At 42.7% G+C, this 21,452-nt stretch overlaps 1 protein-coding gene across 1 annotated transcript in view; it reads right to left on the bottom strand.

Moving 5' to 3' along the window:
* Positions 1-21,452, bottom strand: part of USP13 (ubiquitin specific peptidase 13) — a 129,685-nt gene that overhangs the window by 36,939 nt on the left and 71,294 nt on the right. Inside the window, exons 9-13 of the mRNA XM_068971203.1 lie at positions 17,768-17,839; positions 17,010-17,103; positions 7,563-7,688; positions 6,188-6,341; positions 4,057-4,231 (exon numbers count right to left, since the gene is read on the bottom strand). Of these exons, the coding sequence (XP_068827304.1) occupies positions 4,057-4,231; positions 6,188-6,341; positions 7,563-7,688; positions 17,010-17,103; positions 17,768-17,839 (621 nt within the window). The remainder of the gene's footprint in view (positions 1-4,056; positions 4,232-6,187; positions 6,342-7,562; positions 7,689-17,009; positions 17,104-17,767; positions 17,840-21,452) is intronic.

The raw sequence follows: 21,452 nt of genomic DNA on the forward strand, positions 1-21,452 counted from the left end.
ATATTGTCTCTAATTAGGTTTTCCTATCTTCTGAGAAGCAGTATTAATATCATTCTTAAATATAGCCAAGTCCTCAATTTCACCAAAAACCAAGAAACGCCATCTGATATTTTCAACGACTATAAAAGTGTCACCTCTCTGACCCCTTCCTCTAACCACAGAAATTTAAAATCTGGAAAATATATAACAATGAAATCAACCAAAAGTCATCAATGATTTCTAGACTGTGGTTCAGGATCCCAGAGATTCCTAAAGTTGCTCTGTGATCAGTATCTGGGTGAGGAATCAGCTGGTAATATACCACGGAGTGGGAGGCAGTAGAGGGAACTCAAGGCTGATAATTTAACACATCACTTTGTTGTGGGTAGCTACCAACCTGAGAGTACCAGAAAGCAGGTTAGATGATGCCCACATTGTATTTTTCCTGTTGGTTAAACATTCCTTATTAACTTCTGTATATAGGGTCTCAACTTGAATCACACATTCAGTAACCACTTAATATAAATGTGTTCAAGTCAACCTCAAAACTAACACTTGGCGTTCATTAATTGCAGGTTTGGGACAGCAAGTTTGTTGTTAAATCTGGTAAGGTTATAAATTATGCACCAGTTACTCTTCTATTCCTAAAATTAATTCCTGGAATTAAAATTTTTCTTGAAAAGTTGTATACTTAATAAAGTCCACTGAAATATAAATTATTCAAAAAGGTCTAGATAGACACTGAATAAATTCGCCTCAAAGAACTGTTACAGGAACTGAGTTAGGACTAAAGAGCTTAGAACAGTGACTGACAACAGTATGGCATTACCTATCAACAACTCATTACCTTATAATACGCATCGATTGTTCACTGGTTACAAATTCAGGCAAAAACATTATGAAAACCTTATTAAGAAAAATATAGTAATATATAAACTGTCTGTCTCTGTGAATTTATTAACACTATTGAAAACCTGGTGACTAAAAAAATTCTATCATTTCCATTAAGTACATTGAAAACATAATCAACCACATAATTAACCAATTCATAATTGAAAACATAATTAATCAACACAAACTGTACAATCCAAGGTAAAAAAAAGATAAAAGTAATGTAATAACAATTACAGTGTATATTTACTCCACCAGGCACTATGCAAAGCATTTTATGCTTGATCCTCACCTCAACCCTATAAAGTTCTATTATTATCCCCAGTTTACATATAAGGAAACTGAAGTTTATGGAAGTGAGGTCACTTGGCCAAGGTCACATACCAGTAAGTTCTATGCTGAGGATTCAAATGCTGCCAGTCCACCTAAAGCCCATGCTCTGAGCCCCATACCGTTCCTTTCTGTTCATTAATGATAAAGGTTACAGCGAAATCTGTCCCTATCAACCTTTAATCTGTGAGCTCCTTGAAGGGAGGGACTCCATCTCATTCAGTTCATTGCCCAAGAGACACTAGGTGAGCAATAATATTTGCTGGGTGAATAAAATTTCCAAACACATATTCTTCCCAGTCACTATCTGTTCAGGACCAAAAACGGAAGGATCTTTATATCTGGTCCATACTGACCCAAGATCTACCAAGAGGACATCTTTTGTCTCTTCCTGGCCTTTTGGGCTCTGGGTCTAACACAAGAAAAATTTAAGGCCCCAAAGTAACATAGTAAAGAGATCATGTCTATATTGCTGGAAATAACAAGAAGAAAAAAAGATATTTTAGGAATTCACTGAACTAGTTCCCCCAAAACTATTATTTGAAACATAAGGTATAATAAAGAATAAACAGCACTAAAAGGATTATAAAGATACAAGCATAAGCAAGCAGGAAAGGAATATGGGGCAGTATACAACACAGGATTAAGAGTTTAAACTTCAAATTAATGACTTCCAAGTCTGTCACTTAGTGGCCATTATTAATATTTCCTTTACTTCCTCATCTGTAAAATGGGGAAACTAAAGTGCCTATGTCACAGCAGTACTAGGGTGATTAAGCAATATTTAATGGGATGCATTTAGCATATAACATGGAATAATATTGATTAATGTGCCATAACGGTAGTTGCTTTATCACCCTAGAACACTGCTTTTTCCCTTCCCACAAGACCAGTTTTCAATTACCAACAATTGTGATACATCCAGTAATAACTTTCATATGCATTAAACCAAAAGATGTATGTAAACATACATACACACACGTGCATGTAAAAGAGAAAAAGAAGAAACACGTTCAATAGCTACTGTTCAGGATTAGAAAAGGTAGAAACCCCTCTGCCTACAACTAAATATTTTGTGGGTCAGAAACCATCATTCCTCCACTCAGATGTAAGAAGGAACTGGTTGCTGACTTTGCCCCAGGTTAGAGCTCAAGTTGGGAAGTGAACACAGGAGAAGAATCCAGATCTCCTGACCACCAGCCCAAGGGTAACAGATTGTCTCTGTAGAAGGCTAACGCTTCCCAGCTCCACTTCAAAGATGCTCCTTTTCCTACTGATGAGAAGATGCCTTCTGCACAGGCCTAGAGAGTAGGCCACACCCTGCACTTGTAAGACTCTGAAGAGCAGAAAAGGGGGACCAGGCAGACCAGCCAGTGAAGACCTTCCTGCAACTCACACCTGATGCTGGGGACTTTCTAGGCCGCGAGGCTTCTGATCACTTCCACCTCCCATACAGAGTCAGAATTAAAGTGCAGAGAGAAAAGGATAAATGTTTGTGGAACCTTCAGCCTACAGTCAATAAGAAAGAAAGAAAAAAATTTAAAAAAATCACACAGTACATCTTAAACTCACAAAACGTTATGTGAATTATACTTCAATAAAGTTGAGAGGAAAAAACTGCTTTCACCACTAATAAAACGTGTAGCTTTCTAACTGCTCAAAGATGTGCCCAAGTTGTAATGAAGTGAATCACGAACATTTAACATGCCAGCTCACCAACTCTCATCTGCAAGGCCATACACACACATATGCACACACTTACATACACATACACACTCCCCAAAACTGAGCAATCCTAGGACGAAAACTTACTCCACAATGGATAACTGATAACTGAGCTATTATAAATCTCCTCTGGATATGAAGAAACTTTCTTAAAGAAATTATTGTTAAGAAAATGTGGCTTTTTCTTTAAAGCTTTTGAAACATTCTTTTTGTTTTCCCATTCTTAACACACGAAGTCAATCATCTGAAACAGAGGAATCCTGAGGGATGACGGTCACAGAGAATAAGCGATTCAGGTTTGACTGCTACTTGTAGTTTTGATAAAAAAAAAAAAAACAGCCAGCAGTAGCTCATCCATCCTTCCCTGCCTTTCATGTCACCTAGAGCTCAGGCTGAGCCCAGAAAAAAAAGGCTAAAGAATATCTGAAAGTAATGAGTTCCAGAGACTTTTAGACCTCCCCTCTTTTTCTGCCATTGTGAGTTCTCTTTCTCCAGCTGCATGAAGTACACAGGCAAGGACTTGACTGTATAAAATCAACTAAGGTGTCAAGTGGAGGCAAAAAAAAAAACATGGCCCTGACAAGAAGGATCACAACATAGAAATAGAACATCTCCTGACCACGTCTGAGCAGCTCATTGGAACAAAGCCCAGGAGCCCTGAGGTGCCCTTTGAGATGCCCTGAGACCCCTAGTCTCCAGGCAGGAACAGAGTCACCAAGTTCTAAGTCAAATCTTTAACTGTGGAATCAGAATCTATCACAGTGGAGTTTAAATACTGAAGACTGTCATAAGTAGTTTCTGAATTTCTTCATTAATATCATCTTGCCATGTGGCACAAGAGTTCTTGGCTATACCTGCTCAGTAAAAAAGAGAAAAGAAAACAAAAAAAGGCATTCTCTCCCTTACACATGATACAGATTACAACAAGCCTGTCTCACTGGATAGGCCTCATACAAGCAAGGTCTATGACAACTAGGGTTTTCTAAATCATAATCCCATCTGGCCACACATGAGCAAGCATGCACAGACCTGTACAGTAGCACCCCTCGCCCTTCTCTACCGGCCCCCACCTCTCAAGGCCCCCTTCTAATCCTACTGCCACCACACAAGCACACGCACATACACACTTACTTCACACCCGCAGACTTTGCTTGCAGGGCGCTGCTCCAGAAATCATCAACATTTTCTGGTTCAGAAAAGGCCTGCAGGCAGGCACTGAATGGTATCTTGGCACGAACCAACTCAGGAAGGGGTCTTCTGTTTGATTCTGCTTCCCTTCTTGTTAGTTCATAGGCAATCAGTTCATCTGCGTAGAAGAGCAAACAAATGAATCTGCAGTCATTTATTTTCTTGAAAGGAAAGAGCCCCTTGAACAATGAACAGCCTTCCCTGAAGGCTTCTGGGCTGGGGGTAGGACTGCTTACTTGCTGCCCTCCACAGAGCCAGAGGAGCCTGTTGAAAGTGTGTTTAGAGTGGCAATGCCAGGCTGCATCAAGCCATTCATTTTTTGCCTGTTCCTCTTTGAGGCTGACAGGAGGGAATTGTGAATTACAGTCCAGGTGAGAGGTTCAGACTACACATGTGCTGTAAGCCATGCACGAACCTGGGTTTTCCTTTATCCAGAGGTCAAGACTGGTTTGACCCCAAACCACCCTCTAATCACAAAGTCTCCACACCAGAGAATTTCACGCTGAGAGAAATCCGAGGGCTCACCTCTTCCTGGCCCTTGACCATGATGAGAGGTCATGGAGAGTGCAGGCCAAGAAGCAGGATGAACTATAAGGAACACAATTACCCAAGGCACCAGACCTGCAATCCTACCCAGCACCGCCAAGAAAACTTCATGCGGGGTTACCTGACACTGCAGAAAGCAGAGCAGCCAACCCAGAAGGCTTTCTACACTATCCCTGCTCAAATGACTGAACACCCAGAGAAAAAAAAGTGAGTACACTGTGAGCTTCCCAAGAGTCAGCAGATCTACTCTTGGCAACCACCTGTAAGTCAAAATTCTATACATTTCAAATGGACCTTTCCAGGAACTCCTTCTGTGATACAAAACACCACTTCTGATTTATCAGTTTTTATATACCACTGACGTATCTTTGTGTTTTCTTAAACACATCTGGATATGCTCTTACAGTTCATTCCCCAGTCCACCAGCGGTTTAGGATGGACTTCTGTCTAGGATGCTAGCATTATGTGTTTCCAGCTATCAATTTCCTGACACTAAGTTACAAATCTCCTTTCTGAACAACAACAACAACAACAAATATACATATATATAGCTACCACTTATAAATTATAAACAGTGAGTTTAGAGAGGATCACAGAACTGAGTAGAAGATATGTTAGCCAGCATCCACCAAGGTAGTCAAGAGAAAGCAATTAGGCCTCACGCTAAAAAGGAACCAAACCACAGATCCCCACCCCATTTCTACTTTGTGTAATGAATAAGAATTTTAAAACTAGCCAAAAGCTGCAAAAGTTTAGAGAAAATGGAAATTGTTTCATCTTAAAATCATTTTCCAATTAACACAATAAAGTGACTACCCACCACCCCTGCAAAAAGAGAATAAAAAAGCCGCCCAAGGAGTGTTTGAACTTTACAAAAATGACCAGTTCACAGGACATAAGCAATTAAGCAGATATTTCTCCTTTTTCTGCTTCTAAGATGTTAGTTCTAAGAAATATCATTCATCTATTTTGTCTGAAAAGAAGCAGATCAGACTTACTGAAGGAAATTTCCCCTGAGCATCACCCCCTCCACCTGGGTATCTGCCTTCTTCCTGCTTCCAATGTCCAGAGACCTTTCTAAGGGGTGCCTGACAAAGGGCCCGGCCATACTTTATCACCCACAACAGGCACCTTGCTCAGATGCCAAAGATGGATTCTTTTTAAGAGACCTCTGCCTGAATGGCTCACATCAAAAAATGTAGTTCTGACACTTCCCTCAGACTTTACAGCACAACTTGTAAGTGATAATGTTAAATTACAAATAATTTCCTCCAAATTAAACTGACTCTAAACCAACCTGTTGTTGAAACTTATAGGCACTGAAGTAGGTTTCCTCTATAACTGGCTCCATGAAAATCTCAGAGAAAGCCACATGGGGGCTGAAGAGTAGATGAGGAGAGACAGGCAGAGCAGACACCTTCCAGGTCTACTCCAGACAGCTCTGCAGTAACTAAACCGCACTGTCTCTCACTCGAGGGTCTTCACGTGTGAAGAGGCGCTCTGCTCACTTCCCACTTTGGAACACTACCTTTGTTGGTTGCCGCCTCCATGGCCACAGGTAATTGCATCAGGTAGTCCACCCTCTCCGTGTAGCGGACTTTTCGGGTCTGACAGCACTGAATCCGCTCTTCCACCAAAAACCGAAAAACATCACTTGGGTTTTCCGAGCCAATGCGGTTCCTCTGAAAATGAGATTATATCAAGTCAGGGCATGAGCTAGACAGAATTAGAAGAAAGGAGATATGAAAGGCCAAGTAAAGAGAAAGGAGGGGAAAAAAATCAAGGGCTGCACCAGAAAAATTAAGCCAAGTATAGTTAGGTTGTTTGAGATGGACATGTACACATTGCTATACTTAAAATGGGTAATAACCAACAAGGACCTATTATAAAGCACATGGAACTCTTCTCAACGTTATGTAGTAGACAGGAGAGGAGAGGAGAGGAGTTTGGGGAGAATGGATACATATATATGGATGGCTGAGTCCCTTTGTTGTTTACCTGAAACTATCACAACACTGTTAACTGGCTATACCTCAATATAAAATAAAAAGCTTAAAAATAATTAAAAAGTAAATTTTAAAAAATTTAAAGTTTTTTAATTTAAACAAATTTTTATTTTAAAAATATTTTTTAAAATTTAAATTAAAAAATTAAGCCATGTATGATACGATTCTATAAATGTACTCATGTAAATTATACACAAATAAGAAAGAAAGTAGGCTATATTTGAGTATATAATGGCATGGCAAAATGTTCACAACAGGTTAAGTGGAAAACACTGCTCACAAACCAGCAAGCAGAGAATGAACGCTGGGGTGGAGGTAGGGAGTCAGACACCAGAATGTTAGCACTGCTTGTACCAGGGAGCAGGCAGTATGGGGGGTTTTGATTTTCTCTTCTGCGCCTCTATTTCCACAAAGAACACATTAGTCATCAGGGAAAAAGTAGTTATTTTTTTAAGAGAGGAGGAAAAAAGGCTTTAATCATAAATTCTCAGTGGCCTTTAAGAACCACAGCATTTAATGTGATTCAATCCTGCTGAGCCCAGAGTGAGCATCTCGGAGGACAGAGGACAGGAGGATACCAAATACCACACTGGCCTCTCAAGGAGCTTGTCACAGAGACAAAAAACAAAAATAGGGAACGAAAAAATGGATAAGCACTCCTAGAACACATTCAAATTAGGAGAACAGGGAGACCCACGAAGGCCGAGAAAGCCAGGCTTGAGGAGCAATTACATCAAGTGGGCCAAACAGAGAAAGCCCCAAAGACGCCAACTCTAAAAGGGGCCCAGACAGGGAGAGGTTGGGGGTGGCAGCGTTCTGGCCACACCGGCGGGGCTGCACGCGAGGGCTGGACACGCTCCTAACAACCCTTTCCAGCAGTTCTAAAGGGTGACTTACCTCTACTAGATTCACGAGGTGCAGGAAAAACTCCTGGGCATCCTGCTGTCTGTTGGAGGAGAATTCCGGGTGGCTCTTGCTCACAAAGGCCTTAAACATGCGTGGGGAGATCCCATTCTGCTGAGGCTAAAATATAAAAATAAAACCAAAACTTACAAGTGGGAAGCAGAGCAGAGATTACCAGTAGCCAGGATTTCAGATAAGAATACTGAAGCCCACCTTAGCTAAACAGCGACAGCAGCCAGGACACACTGGATGTTGGTTGCGTACCAGGAACTGTGCTGTGAGACTGACGTGGGAATGGGATGGGGCTCTTCTGTTTACTCAGAACTAAAAGGCACGATAAACACCCCGATTTCTGTCTGCATAGGGCTTGCTCCACCACCAGGAGGGAATATGAGAGAAAGGAGAGGAAATGGCTCCCAGCCCCAGGCAAAGTACTGCTCAAGGGCCAGCACAGGGCTGTTTCTGGACCACAGGGCACTCCTGGGAGCCTGCCCCTCACCTGGAGAAGCCGAAGGAGGTTGCCTGCAGCTGCCAGGATGGGAAGAGCTGGGACAACTTTGGCTGTGAACTTTGGATGTGTAAACTTCCTCGGGGGGGCTGGGGGAGGGGGGCTAAGGGACTGCTCAGAAGGCAGCTGGGCTCCTCCAGAGAGGATGCTGCCTAAGACAATGGGAGGGCGGCCCACTGAGGAGCTGAGGCAGGGCTCACAGAGGTCACTGAGACAGGGCATCAGGCAAAAGATCCTTGTGGGGGTCTCTGAGAGGACAAGCATATCTCTAAAGAACCACAGACTCACGCAACCAAGGAGCAAACACTCTCCGCCCAGGGAAAGGCTCTGCCTCAACTCCAATCTCCCCAACCCTTGACCCTGGAGCAGCCTGAGGAGGCAAAGAGGTGGAGCAAGAGTGGAAAAACACTAGAGCAAGCTGACACTGACCTTTCTACACTGCTGGTTTCCAAGGCACCTGAGATTGGTAGTGGGAGAAGCCTTAAACTGGCTTTGATGGGAAATGGGCTTTTTAATGCCAGTAATTTGCTCTTGAACTGTGGTATTGGAGAAGACTCTTGAGAGCCTCTTGGACTGCAAGGAGATCAAACCAGTCAATTCTAAAGGAAATCAACCCTGGCTATTCACTGGAAGGAACAAAGACAGGAGGAGAAGGGGAAGACAGAGGACAAGATGGTTGGATAGCATCACCAGCTCAATGGACAAGAGTTTGAGCAAACTCTGGGAGATGGTGAAGGACAAGGAAGCCTGGTGTGCTGCAGTCCATGGGGTGGCAAACAGTCAGACACAACTGAGTGAACAACAATCTGCTGGGAACCCAGGCACTCAGCCTGAGATACTCTAAAGAGGCAGACTGGAAGATCCACATCATCTTTAAGGATAAAGCTGTTTCCTGAGTCCTCTCCAAGTTCAGCCTCTAATAATGGTGCTGCACGTCCCCTTGTGTAAAACCCTTGTGCTACCATTATCCCCATTTTACAGCCAGGGAAACTGAGGCTGCAGAGAAGTGCCACCAAGTCTGTCAACTGAAATGGTCTTATGACCAGATGACCATGTAGCCAGCAAAGAGCCAGAACTGGGTTCTGATCCCAATTCCACACTCCTGGTAGCAAAACTGGAGTCGTAGCTGCAGCACACATTAGGTCTCAGTGAGACAAACCTCACCTCGCCAATCAAAAAGTAATCCCTGTGCTCCAGGCAAAGGTACACCCACGTCTCAAAACCTCTCCATGAGCAGCCTCCAGGCCACCATCCCCTCCTCAGAAATGCAGAGAACTTGCTGTCTGGGCCATCCCTGGGCACTGAACACAACAGCATGGCTTTTGCTTTAACATTCAGCCCACTCTAGCCTGTCTCCCCAGCCTGACTGCAGCACTTGGCAGGCGAAGGCCTTGACTCCCACCTCTGTGAGATCTCCTGTACACCAGGGTCCAGGCCTAGGGTCCACAGGCCACAGCAGGGGTGCACAACCACACAGTCAGACACAAAAAGTGATGGGGAAACTCCAAGAGCTATCTCTCCTGGCAGCCACGAGGCAGCTCTACATATGAAGTCTCTTCGAGGCACACATGTTCTAAGCGATGTTTCTAATAAAACTCAGGAGAATTCTGTCTTGCTCAAAATGTATCTGATATGGGCATCTAGTATTTACTGGCCACCTCCATGTAGAACATGTTGGGGATTCCTCACCAAGAGCTGAAAGAGAATAGGTGGGGGTGGGGTGAGATTCAACACATATCTATAACAAATATTAGGGAACACTGCAGACAACCTAAAACAGTGTTGGCAGCTCTGAGAGAAGAATTCCCCAAAGAGGCAGCATTTGAGCATCTGAGGACTCAGAACCTGTGTATAACTGATCAGCCTACATACACACACAAGGCTGCAGATGTGCCTTCAGCATCAGCAAAGACCAATTTATACCTGATGATCCATTTAACTACCCACATGTACACCTCCTGAAAGGCATGTAAAAATTGTAACTTTCTTCACTCATAATGCTGACTGACATATATCTATATAGTATCAGCCAACACATGCATGCAAATAATGCCTTACATTTGCATACTAACATTTAGTCATTCATTCAACAGGAATTTACCAAGTGTTACAAAATGTCAGACACTATTCTAGGTACGAGGATGAACATTTACTAGGTGGCAGGCACAGTTCTGAGCACCTTATACGTGCATCTTTACTTAAATTACTCAACCTCATGAGGTAACTATTATTATTATTTTCTACATTTGACAGATGAGGAAACTGAGTTCTAGAGGAATTAAGTAACTGACCCAGGATCACACAACTAGGAAAGTCAATCTGTCTCGCTCGCTCTCTTTATCCGTCTTTCTCTCTCGTGTCCTAACACTGTTTCTTGCAAGAACTACACAGGCCTACTTCTCACCTCTGATGTCTGAAGTCTCTCTTACCCGCTGCTGAGAAAACAGTGTGTCTGGATTCTGGGTAAGCCCTCTTCAAATCGACCTCTGAGGTCAACCTCCCAGGCCAGGCCAGCAACGATGTCTCCATCTGGGCGGTGCAGAGGCACCACCTAGAATACGCCTGTTCACGTTGTGAATTTGGGTTTAGGCATTCACGTATGCACACACTCACTGCCTGCTGCTGTTACCTCTTACAAGCTGTGCTTGGCTTCCAGTCCCCATCAAAGCAGCTGCTTGGGAAAGTTTACCAACTTGCTGAAAGTAAACTGAAGAGTTGGCTGCTGCTCTATGCCACCGTATGGTCGTACAGCTGGGAGAAGTTCCAACAGAGACCATGGTGAAAACTCCAGAGGCTCAGCTCCACACTCGGGCTTTGGCCCAGCCCCACACTCGGGCTTTGGCCCAGCCCCATTCACTCCCCTCCATGCCTCTTCCCTCTCGGTGCCCATTTCAGTTCTTTGTTTGCCCTCGACTGACCTGGCCTAATCACTGGTGCAGCAGACAAGTTCTAGCTTGAGAAGTGATGATCATTGAGAAGTCATTAAAAAGGTTCCTAACTGGAGACACGATGTCTCTGCCCCACTGCAGACCAGCTCCCAGCTTTCACAGCTGGTCTGATTTATCTCAAACTCAGCCACTCTACACTTAATGCCTAACCACAGCTAGCCCCTCTGTCCTCACCCATGGTCCTCACCTGTTCTACCTCTGATTTCTGAGGGGAGGTCTCACTAATTCCCATGATCAACTATTACTATGTTCACATTATGTCCATATAATAGAAAGTCAGGCTATAAAAATGTTGAGCCTGAATCTAATTAAGCTTCCACATCTAACTTCCAGCTTATAAGAAACACAAACTGAACAACACCTTAAGGAAGCAACCCTTAGAGCAATCCTGGGGCAAACAATTCAGCTCCTTCAACAGGTCAGTCAGTCTTGCAAAAAGAGGAGGACTCTAAGAAGCTGTCTTTGATGTCGTTCAGTCACTCAGGCGTGTCCAACTCTGTGACCCCATGGACTACATACAGCACACCAGGCTTCCCTGTCCTTCACCACCTTCTGGAGCTTGCTCAAACTCATGCCATCCAACCATCTTGTCCTCTGCTGTCCCTTTCTCCTCCTGCCTTCAATCTTTCCTAGCATCAGAGTCTTTACCAATGAGTTGGCCCATTGCATCAAGTACTGGAGCTTCAGCTTCAGCACCAGTCCTTCTAATGAATATTCAGGGTTGATAGTGCTTTGACAGTGCAGGGGAAAATATGGATATTGGCTGGGTACTAGACAATACATTTTGCTAGTGTGTTTCTAACACCTCAATTGACTTTCATCATATTGCTTTTTTTAAAAGAAAAGTATTATAGTTACAGGTGCATATTGAATATTTACAAGTGAAAAGGATGGTGTTTAGGTTTTGTGTTCAGTTTCCGCAGGGAAAGGAGAGGAAGGGAATGAGGGAATGAGGGGGAAAATTGAGTTCAGGGAAGATTGATGAAACCAGATTGGAAATGGTAAATGGAAATTCATTATACTATGCTCTCTATGTCTGTGTATTATTTGCAAATTTAAATAATTTTTTTTTTTAAAGATCAGGTTCCAGAATAAAGCAGTCACTTAAAAAAAACCAAAAAGCCTAAATAAGAACCCCAGGTGTTGACATTTGGCAGAAATCAACATGACACTGTAAAGCAGTTATCCTTCAATTAAAAATAAATGTTGTTTTTTATTTTTTTAATTTTAAAAAAAGAACCAGAGGGAATCCCCTGGTGGTCCAGTGGTGAAGACTCAGTGCTTTCACTGCTTTGGCCAGGGTTCAATCCCTGGTCAGGAAACTAAGATTCTATTAGCTGTATGGTACAGCCAAAACAAATAAAAGGAATCAAAGAAATGTTTCCTAGTGGGCAGTGAGCCAGTGCCATCACCTGAGTGTCCCGTATGGGCCCATCACCAAACAAGATAAGAGAGACCAACACTGACCAAGAATGAGACTTTTAGGAAGTTCACGCTCTTTCTGTAAGCTGACCCTTGGACACCAGAAGCAATGGCTTGTCCTGACAACTAACTTTACAAGAGTGAGCCCCAGACCATCTCCAAAATAGCAACCACCTAAGCAACCTGTCATATTTATAGGATACTGTACTTACTTTCTCCATCAGCAACTTGAAAACAGATTAGCTAAAATTAGAGAGAGGACTACAGTGTTCAGAATCTTTCCCAAATGCTTACACAGAGCTTTCTGTTTAACACTGCACCAAGAAGGCAGTCACTGTCCACTCATATTTGTCTGGGCTTAGTGCTTTAATTAACAAACAAGGAGAAAGACTAAGGTTTTGTATCAACTTATTAGAGCAATGCTCGTAGAGAAACTTACACTGTAAGATCACCAGGATGAAAAAAGAAATGCATCTCAGCCTGTCCCTAATACATAGGAGTATATCGTCTTTTGATTTAAATTTTTAACTTTAAGTCATAAACCTTGGACCAGTAATTCCTAACTCATGTCCAAACCCCAAATCTCCTAAGCTAAAGGAATAGAGCTTATTCCCCCAAGCTATTTTTCATAATTTAAAAGGTGAGTTAGAAATGTTACATTTGCCCAAAGTAGGAAAATGGAGGTTAGTTTTTATGCTTGCAGCTATAAACACATCACCTGGAAGCAGGACCTTGGTTATCTTATGTTGATCAAAAACTGAGGCCAGCAATTTTGTGTCAAGGGTTAATTAGAATGGGAAATCAAAATAACTGTCGCTTAGGAAACTGTTTGGAATACAGAATTGTTAATAATGTGCTATCGTCAGAAGGAAAAATAAATTATAGAGTAATCTGTATTAAAATGTGTGAAAGCACTGTCTTAGAATGCATAAAGATCTGGAATAGATTTTTTGGAGAAGAAAAACTGTACTCTCACAGTGAGCAGGTTTTATCTACTATAAACGCAATTTCATTTTAAAAATCAACAAATTTATATAGAAATGGCAGTGCCCCAAAAAAAACACTGAAAATCTTTTTGTAGATGAAATGCATATTAAGCATGCATCTATAAAAACTCGATTTCACCTTGGTCTGTAGCAGAGCAATGAAGTATATGCTTTAGAAATGACCCAAGTGTGAATAGTCCAAGTTACTGGGCTACCTGGTAACTGCAAAATCTACCCAGCCCCTTTATCACCCATCTGCAGCACCCACACACAGAGGCCCTGGGAGCCTGAAATGAGAACTGGAACAACTATCAGGGAAGCAGGACAGCATAGAGACTCCATCAATACTGCACAGACTCAGGGCCGGATTCTCTGGTGTAAACCCCAGCTCTCCACTCCCTGACTTTGTAACTGTAGGCAAGGATTCTGTGCATCCATTTCTGCATCAGGGAACACACAGGAAGGGCCTGTGCTAGTCATTGGTATCATTGGTAGTGGAGGCCCTGAAAAAGGCATTCCTGCCACATGGCTCCTGTGTGGCACACACTCCTCTCGTAACCCATCCTCTGTTTCAGCACACCTTCCTTCCTCTCTTGGAGCATTTCAGGCTCCTCTACAAGACAAGAGACAAACAACGGAGACCAGGGACAAGACCACCTGACCACAGGGCTCCTGAGACCTGAAATAAGCAAGGTTCTCCCAAATTGGTTGCTCTGAAACCAACTGCCAGTGAAAATCTTGTTACCTCAGAAAGTAATTCCCTCCACTGTCAAAAGTAGTGGAGCTCTTACAATGAATTACTTGTCTGTTCAAGTAATAGCTTGAAATTGACACCTCTGGGGCCACAAAGAAAATCATGAGGTCAATTCAAGCTTATTCTGAATGTCAAAGGGACCCTATTAATCCTGGCACCTCAGGGGTGCGGGTGGTGGTGAGGGGAAGAACTTTATAAATCATCTGACCAAGGGTCACACCCAAATACCTAGCATACCAATCAGGTCACAAACCACAAAGGGACTGGAGCCCGCTGGGGACTGCGTGTCCTGTGTGATGGGAGGGCTGCTACTCAGCTCCAGCCAACTGCTGTCAAGGGCCTGGGACCGCCAGAGGTTCTGAATGTTTAAGAGAAACTGGAAATTCAGATTCTGTGGGAGGGCCCAGCAAAACACACCTGCAGGACAGACGTGGCCCAAGGGCTGCCAGGTGGCACATCCTGAGCCAGACAGGGCAGGGGTTCCTGCCTGCAAGCCTCAGACCCCTGGAGATCACATAACTCCCACACTAATCCAAGGTGAGGAGGAGACGAGGGTCCCCAGCTGTTCACAGACTAAATAAAGATTATGCCTCATATAAGAACTATTTACTTTTTTCTAGTATCACAAAGGAAATGGCAACCCATTCCAGTGTTCTTGCCTGGAGAATCCCAGGGATGGCAGAGCCTAGTGGGCTGACGTCTGTGGGGTTGCACAGAGTCGGACATGACTGAAGTGACTTAGCAGCAGCAGTATCACAAAAGAATATTGTGATATTAACAAAAGTAAATTTTCCTTCCAAACATTGCTAAATTGGTCAGTTTTCATTTTACATTTTCTCAAATTAGGAGATTCCAAAAACACAACAATCCTGTAACGTACACAGATTTTATTTACATTAGAGAGGGGCCCTTTCACACTTGAAATATTCACAACTACCAGCAAGACCAATCTGCCATTTGACAGCTGAGATTGAAAGGTTACAGGATTTCCCCCCCAACCCTGCCCTGTCTCCAGATCTTTGCAGAGTCAGGAAAGGAAGCCAGGCCCCCGAGGCCCAACCAAGTCTCCGTCTCCCCCACCATGAAAGACGGACTCTGCCCCCAGAAGTGACAGCCTGGATGAAAACCCAGGATAAATGTGATCAAAACATTTTGGGGACTTTCCTGATGACTCAATAGTTAAGAATTCGCCTGCCAATGCAGGGGACATGGATTTGATCCCTGGTCAGGGAAGATCCCACATGCTTCAGGGCAACTGAACCCATGTGCCACTACTACCGAACCCATGCTCTAGAGCCCAGAAGGCGCAACTGCTCAAGCCCGCATACCTGGAGCCCATGCTCCGCAACAAGAGAAGCCACCGCAAGGAGCAGCCCATGACTGAAGAGCAGCTCCCACTCGACATAACTAGAGAAAGCCCTCAAACAGCAACGAAGACCCAGCATCGCACATATAAATAAATAACACATCACTTTGGACCAAGTGTTTTCACCATCACCTCTTCAAAGTTACACAGGAGCTCAGAGGTAGAAGAAGCCCGGATAACCTGACACCCCAGCCCTGCACCCAAACCACTCCAACTCCATTCCAATCAAGGAAGGCTCTTCCAGTCCCTGGTGGATAAGAGACTCCTTGCTACAAGGCTGGGTAACAGTGCAACAGAAGACTTCCTGCCCCACAATACTCTGATCTCTTGGCCTGAGCCCCAGAATGCGTAATCCCTCTCCACCCTCCTCACAACCTAATTCCCTCTCCCCACCCCCAAACACGGCCTCTATATTTTCCCTTCCTAATCTCTCTTCTCCTGTTTGCTCTATTTCCCCAACTAATTGGCTTCATTCTGAAAAAGAACTATTCACTTTCACTACTTGCTCTCAGTCTGCAGGCATTAGTCAAGGATGATTGATGTTAAGATGGGAGCACAGAGGTCACACTCAAGAGAAACAGAACTGAAAGAACTTGCCCACTAAGTCAAGACAAGGTAGCCTGGAGGCAGAGCAAGGGGGGTGGGGAAGCGGGGCCTGCATTCCACTCAGGACGTCTGCAGCTGTGGGAACCTAGACCCCCAAATACAGCTGTGTAAGCTGTGCCCTGCACAATTCCAAAGCCACTGCACCACTCCAAAAGGCCAGGCTGCAAGTGACGCCCTCTGGAGTTAACAGAGCAGCCCAGGGAGGGGTCAGTAGCCCAACCCGCAGACATAGGGAAATGTGAGTCTGATAATTAGGAGATGAAGCACATCTTTCAGTCAGTCAATTAATCGTGACTGAATGGCCAACTGAGTTTCTTTTTTACCAAAGTATGCTTTCAAACCCCCAGCAGCCTACCAAAAATGGGAACTGCCCATCCCTCCCCAGAAATTCAGAATCCTCTGCTAGGAGGTGGGGGTGGGGGAATAGGAATATGTGTGTTGTGTTTTAACAGCCTTTTGAGAAACCCCAGGAAACAAAGCTGCAGCTTAGGAGAAGACAAATACTAGAAGTGCCAAGACAGGGATAACGAGGGGGAAAATGTTTATATTTTTATACGTTTATCCCTTCCATTCCAGCTCTATGTTATGAAGAATATTATTTCTAAAGACCAGTAATGACGGCAATCACATATAATCCATGAAGCAAATGTCACTAGAAACCACAACCTTGTGGCCATTCCTTGTCACAACTTTTAAGAGCAGACAGACACCCGAGACCCTAAAATGAAAAGGCTATGTTGACAGCTCAAGAAGTTTGCAGCCACCATTCACCAAATCATAGGTAATCCACGTTCTCACTAGGGAGGTCCCTCTTTCCTCTGGGTCGACGTGGCAGACACCCATACACGTACCTTGTGCTCCTCCTTCATCACCTGTTCAATGAGCTCAGACTTCACGGGAGGTTTTGAATACTGGCCTGAGAGAAGGCCATGTCCTAACTTAGTCCTGGACAGGAGGGAGAAACAGACAAAAAGGTCATTGTTGCTTCCCCTCAGGGACGCCAAAATTATCTTCAAATTTCAGTAACTACAGCTGCTTTTAGTGAAACACTGTATCTCAATTCCTCACAAATAACCCAGTCCATTCTGAAGGAGATCAGCCCTGGGATTTCTTTGGAGGGAATGATGCTGAAGATGAAACTCCAGTACTTTGGCCACCTCATGTGAAGAACTGACTCATTGGAAAAGACTCTGATGCTGGGAGGGATTGGGGGCAGGAGGAGAAGGGGACGACCGAGGATGAGATGGCTGGATGGCATCACTGACTCGATGGACGTGGGTCTGAGTGAACTCCGGGCGTTGGTGATGGACAGGGAGGCCTGGCGTGCTGCGATTCATGGGGTTGCAAAGAGTCAGACACGACTGAGTGACTGAACTGAACTGAACTTACTTGATTCTGCTTGATACTGATTTCATTTTCAAATTCTCAGTACTTTATAATTTTACTAATTTCTTCCTTTATACAAAAGCAACACATGCCTATTTTGGAATACTTTTAAACAATACAGATCATAAAGAAAAGAATCGTCTTTAATTCTGCAACCCAGAAACAACCACTATGAACACTATTTCAGATAAACTTTTCTTAAAAACTACAGCAGCTCACTTACATCTGTGTGTTGAAATCTTGCGTTGGATCTAAAGGAGAGTAGTCAAATATTCTTGGAAGATTTCCTACATACCTAGAAAATGAGAAGCAACAGTCAAAACATAGGAACTGAGAGATGAACAGAACCAAAATAAGCCATCATCCTAGCTAAGACCTTCTTGCCTTTCTGCCAAAACTAAATCAGAATTTTTCCCTGAGCTCCTACCTCTGCAGACACATTCATGGGCCTCCCTATGCTGCTCTCCCAGGTGACTCAGTGGTAAAAGAGTCCAGGTTCAAGCCCTGGGTTGGGAAGATCCCCTGGAGAAGGAAAATGGCAACCCAAGCCAGTATTCTTGCTTGGGAAATCCCATGGACAGAGGAGCTTGGTGGGCTACAGTCCCTGGGGTCACAAGAGCCAGACACAACTGAGCGCGCGCGCACACACACACACACACACACACACACACACACACACACACACACACATACTGAAGTTGAAAATGCTTATGCTTCTCTCAATAGGCCTTCACCCCAGATATGAGTTAAAATCCTCTCAGGTTTGAATCTTTTACAAGTTTCCCAGTGATTCTAACATGGAGCCAGAGTCAAGCACCACTGGGTTAGGCCATCGCGACTACCTTCTCAAAACCGAAAGGCAAGGTAAGGAATTGTTCTGGTCACATCGAAATGAATAATGACAGCAGTAACAACTGCCACTTCTGGAGAGTTTCCTATACTGCCTGCCTAAGTCTTCACTTACAACCATATGAGGAAGGGATTATTGTCATCACCCCCTTTGAGAGATGAGAAATCAAGATGCAAATTCATTAGGTAGCTTCCAAAACCACCCAGGAGGGAGTGATGGAGCCCAAAGTGGACCCAGGCAGCCTGGCTCCCAAGCCATGCCCAGAACTATGCTCCTGGCTGTACCTGCCCCATCCACAAGCCCTCTTTCTGACCAGTTTACCTGACATAGCAATCTAACTCTAACCATCCATCTCTCATCTCAACCCACAATCATTCCTTTCACTTCTTAAATTCACTTCCTATCTCACACTCTCTGCTTTGCGCTCTTTACCTTCCCCTCTTGAAACTTAGATTCTCTGAGTCTAGAAGTTTTAGAAAGAAGAATCCAGAAACAGATCTCTTTTCCTGCCCCTTCCTGCACCTGCCCTGCCTGCTTCTCTGACCTCATTCCCACCCCTTTCTCCCACCCCACAACACCCCAGCCACTTCCCCTTTTTGCTGCCCAGGGCATACCAAGCTCGCTCCTGCTTCAGAGTCATGCCATCCTGCTGTCTCTTTCCTGGAACACTCTCTCTAAAGATCATCATTCTTTTGCAGGTCTGATTTAAAGCCACCTCCCCATCTCCCTACCCTTTCGAGTTCCTGACCCTGGCTAACTTTCTTCCTGGCTTGTATCACTATTTGCAAGTATACAATTTATGTTCTTATTTATTATCTTTCTACAGATTACATACTAGAATATAATCCCCATGAAGGCATAGACTTTATCTAAATAACTACATCTCTACCACGAGAACCATATCTAACATGTAAAAGGCACTCAATAAATATTTGTTGAATGAATATATTCATATCATAATCACATAACCAGTTTCCATAACTGACTACTAAATAACCCAAGAGAATAGGCATTATTGCAGTAAAGCCTTGGCAGAGAACCATAATACACTGTAGTTGGTAATAACCTCTAATTAGATCCTTCAGCTACTAGAAACTTCCAGGCAACTGCTGACAACAAGCTCAGAATTTGTATCCCAGGTTATATATCAACATCAAAATTAACAGAGCACCACATCTCTGGAAAAGTCCCATTCAAATGGCTTCTGGTTACATCATTAGGACAATAATTCCATCTAGAAATTTTCTAAGGACCAAAATCCAATAATACATAAACCAAACTTTGGAACCAAACTATATTCATTATAAGAGAGAATTCTTAATATACAACTTGATATACATTATCAATATTAGCTATCTTAAAATCTGGTCTTTATCATACCTCAAAACCTAACAAGACCGAAAAAAAAAAAAAAACTGGTAAGATAAACATTAGTGAAAAGCTTAGGCTTTCTGTCAAGGCTGATGGAGAAGAATAAAGTTTAAAGGGATAAATCTTTGATTTCAGAAAAGTCCATTTTGCTACAAATTTATATTCTTTTTCTCATCAACTAGGAATATCTTCTATTACAGCAAAATTAAAAGACAGCAGTAACGCTGGATAATTTTTAAAGTACTTATATCTTCAATTTGTAATCAAGTGGTTTTCAAAACAAAAAACATGTTTTCCCTCTAAAAATCCACCCTTGTTGTCATTCAATTTGTACACCAATTTATTTAGATTTGTTCATCAGAATTATTTTGAAATGTAAACTAGGTTCAAGTGGCACACAGGGTATCAAGGAGTCCAGCTGATGTTCCTGAATTATACTGTGGTTGTGTGTAAGTCATTTAATCTCTCTGTGAGTCACTCTTTCTACTTACAAAATGGAGAGACCACTTCACTAAGTTAGTCCTGCTGGGAAAAAGGAGTTTGACGAGCAAACACTTCAACCCAGTGATATTTGTTAAAGAACCAAAAGACAAGTAAGAATAGTAAGTTGCTCATGTTCTAATATATACCACAAATGTTTAGGAAATAAAATATAAGATATTAGATACTACAAAATTCTAAAACACTTGAAACAAGACTAGGTAAGAGATTCAACTCTTAAATCCAAAATACAGACCTGAGGTATGTTTTTTTCACTGAAGAAAAATTCAGAAGATTATTTATCAAACTTTGATGTGCAGAAAATATTTTCAAAAACTGTAGACACTAAAGCACTAAAAAATGTTGTTGGGCTTTGTGACAAAAGAATACAAGTTTCTTTCATTCGAGTTTAAAAGAAATAATAATTATACAACACCTACCATAAGAACTTTTCTTCAATAGTTTAAAAAAAAATCTTGGAGCATAAGACAGATAAGATTATTCCCAAATCAAATGATAATACAAGTATGAGACGTGGGTAAGAATTTATAAAAATCATATGATGCACGATGCATACGTTTGAAAAGGCTTTCCCATCTCAGAGATTCAAACTTGCTCCTCCTTTTCTCCAAAACCCTGTCTCCACTCCTCCTGCACAGCAGTCAAAGTGAGTATCCCTTTGTGTGTTCTTTCCTCAAAGAAATCCTCCCTTACCACCTCCTTTCCTTTCTCTTCATGGGGTGCACCGTATTTAAAATCATGCAGTTGTTCTTACAAGTAGAGATACTCCTCAACAAAGGACGGGGTTACATTCCAATAAACCCATCATAAATTAATGATATAAACTGAAAATGCACTTACAGGGAACTCTATTCAATACTCTGTAATGGCCTATATGGGATAAGAATCTTAAAAAAAAGAGTGGATATATGTATATGTATAACTGATTCACTTTGCTATACACATGAAACTAATACAACATTGTAAATCAACTGTACTCCAATAAAACTTTTTCAATAATTTTCAAATCATAGGGTATTATGGACATTCATTCATATTTTTAAAAATAAAATAAAATTTTTATTTTAAAATATAAAAAAAAGTGCATTCATAATACCTAACCTACCAAACACTGAAGCTTAACCTAGCCTACCTTAAATGTGCTCAGCACACTTACATTAGCCCACTGTTGGCTAAATCATCTAAT

Source organism: Capricornis sumatraensis, chromosome 1, assembly GCF_032405125.1.
Source record: "Capricornis sumatraensis isolate serow.1 chromosome 1, serow.2, whole genome shotgun sequence".
In the NCBI taxonomy this organism is placed as follows: domain Eukaryota; kingdom Metazoa; phylum Chordata; class Mammalia; order Artiodactyla; family Bovidae; genus Capricornis; species Capricornis sumatraensis.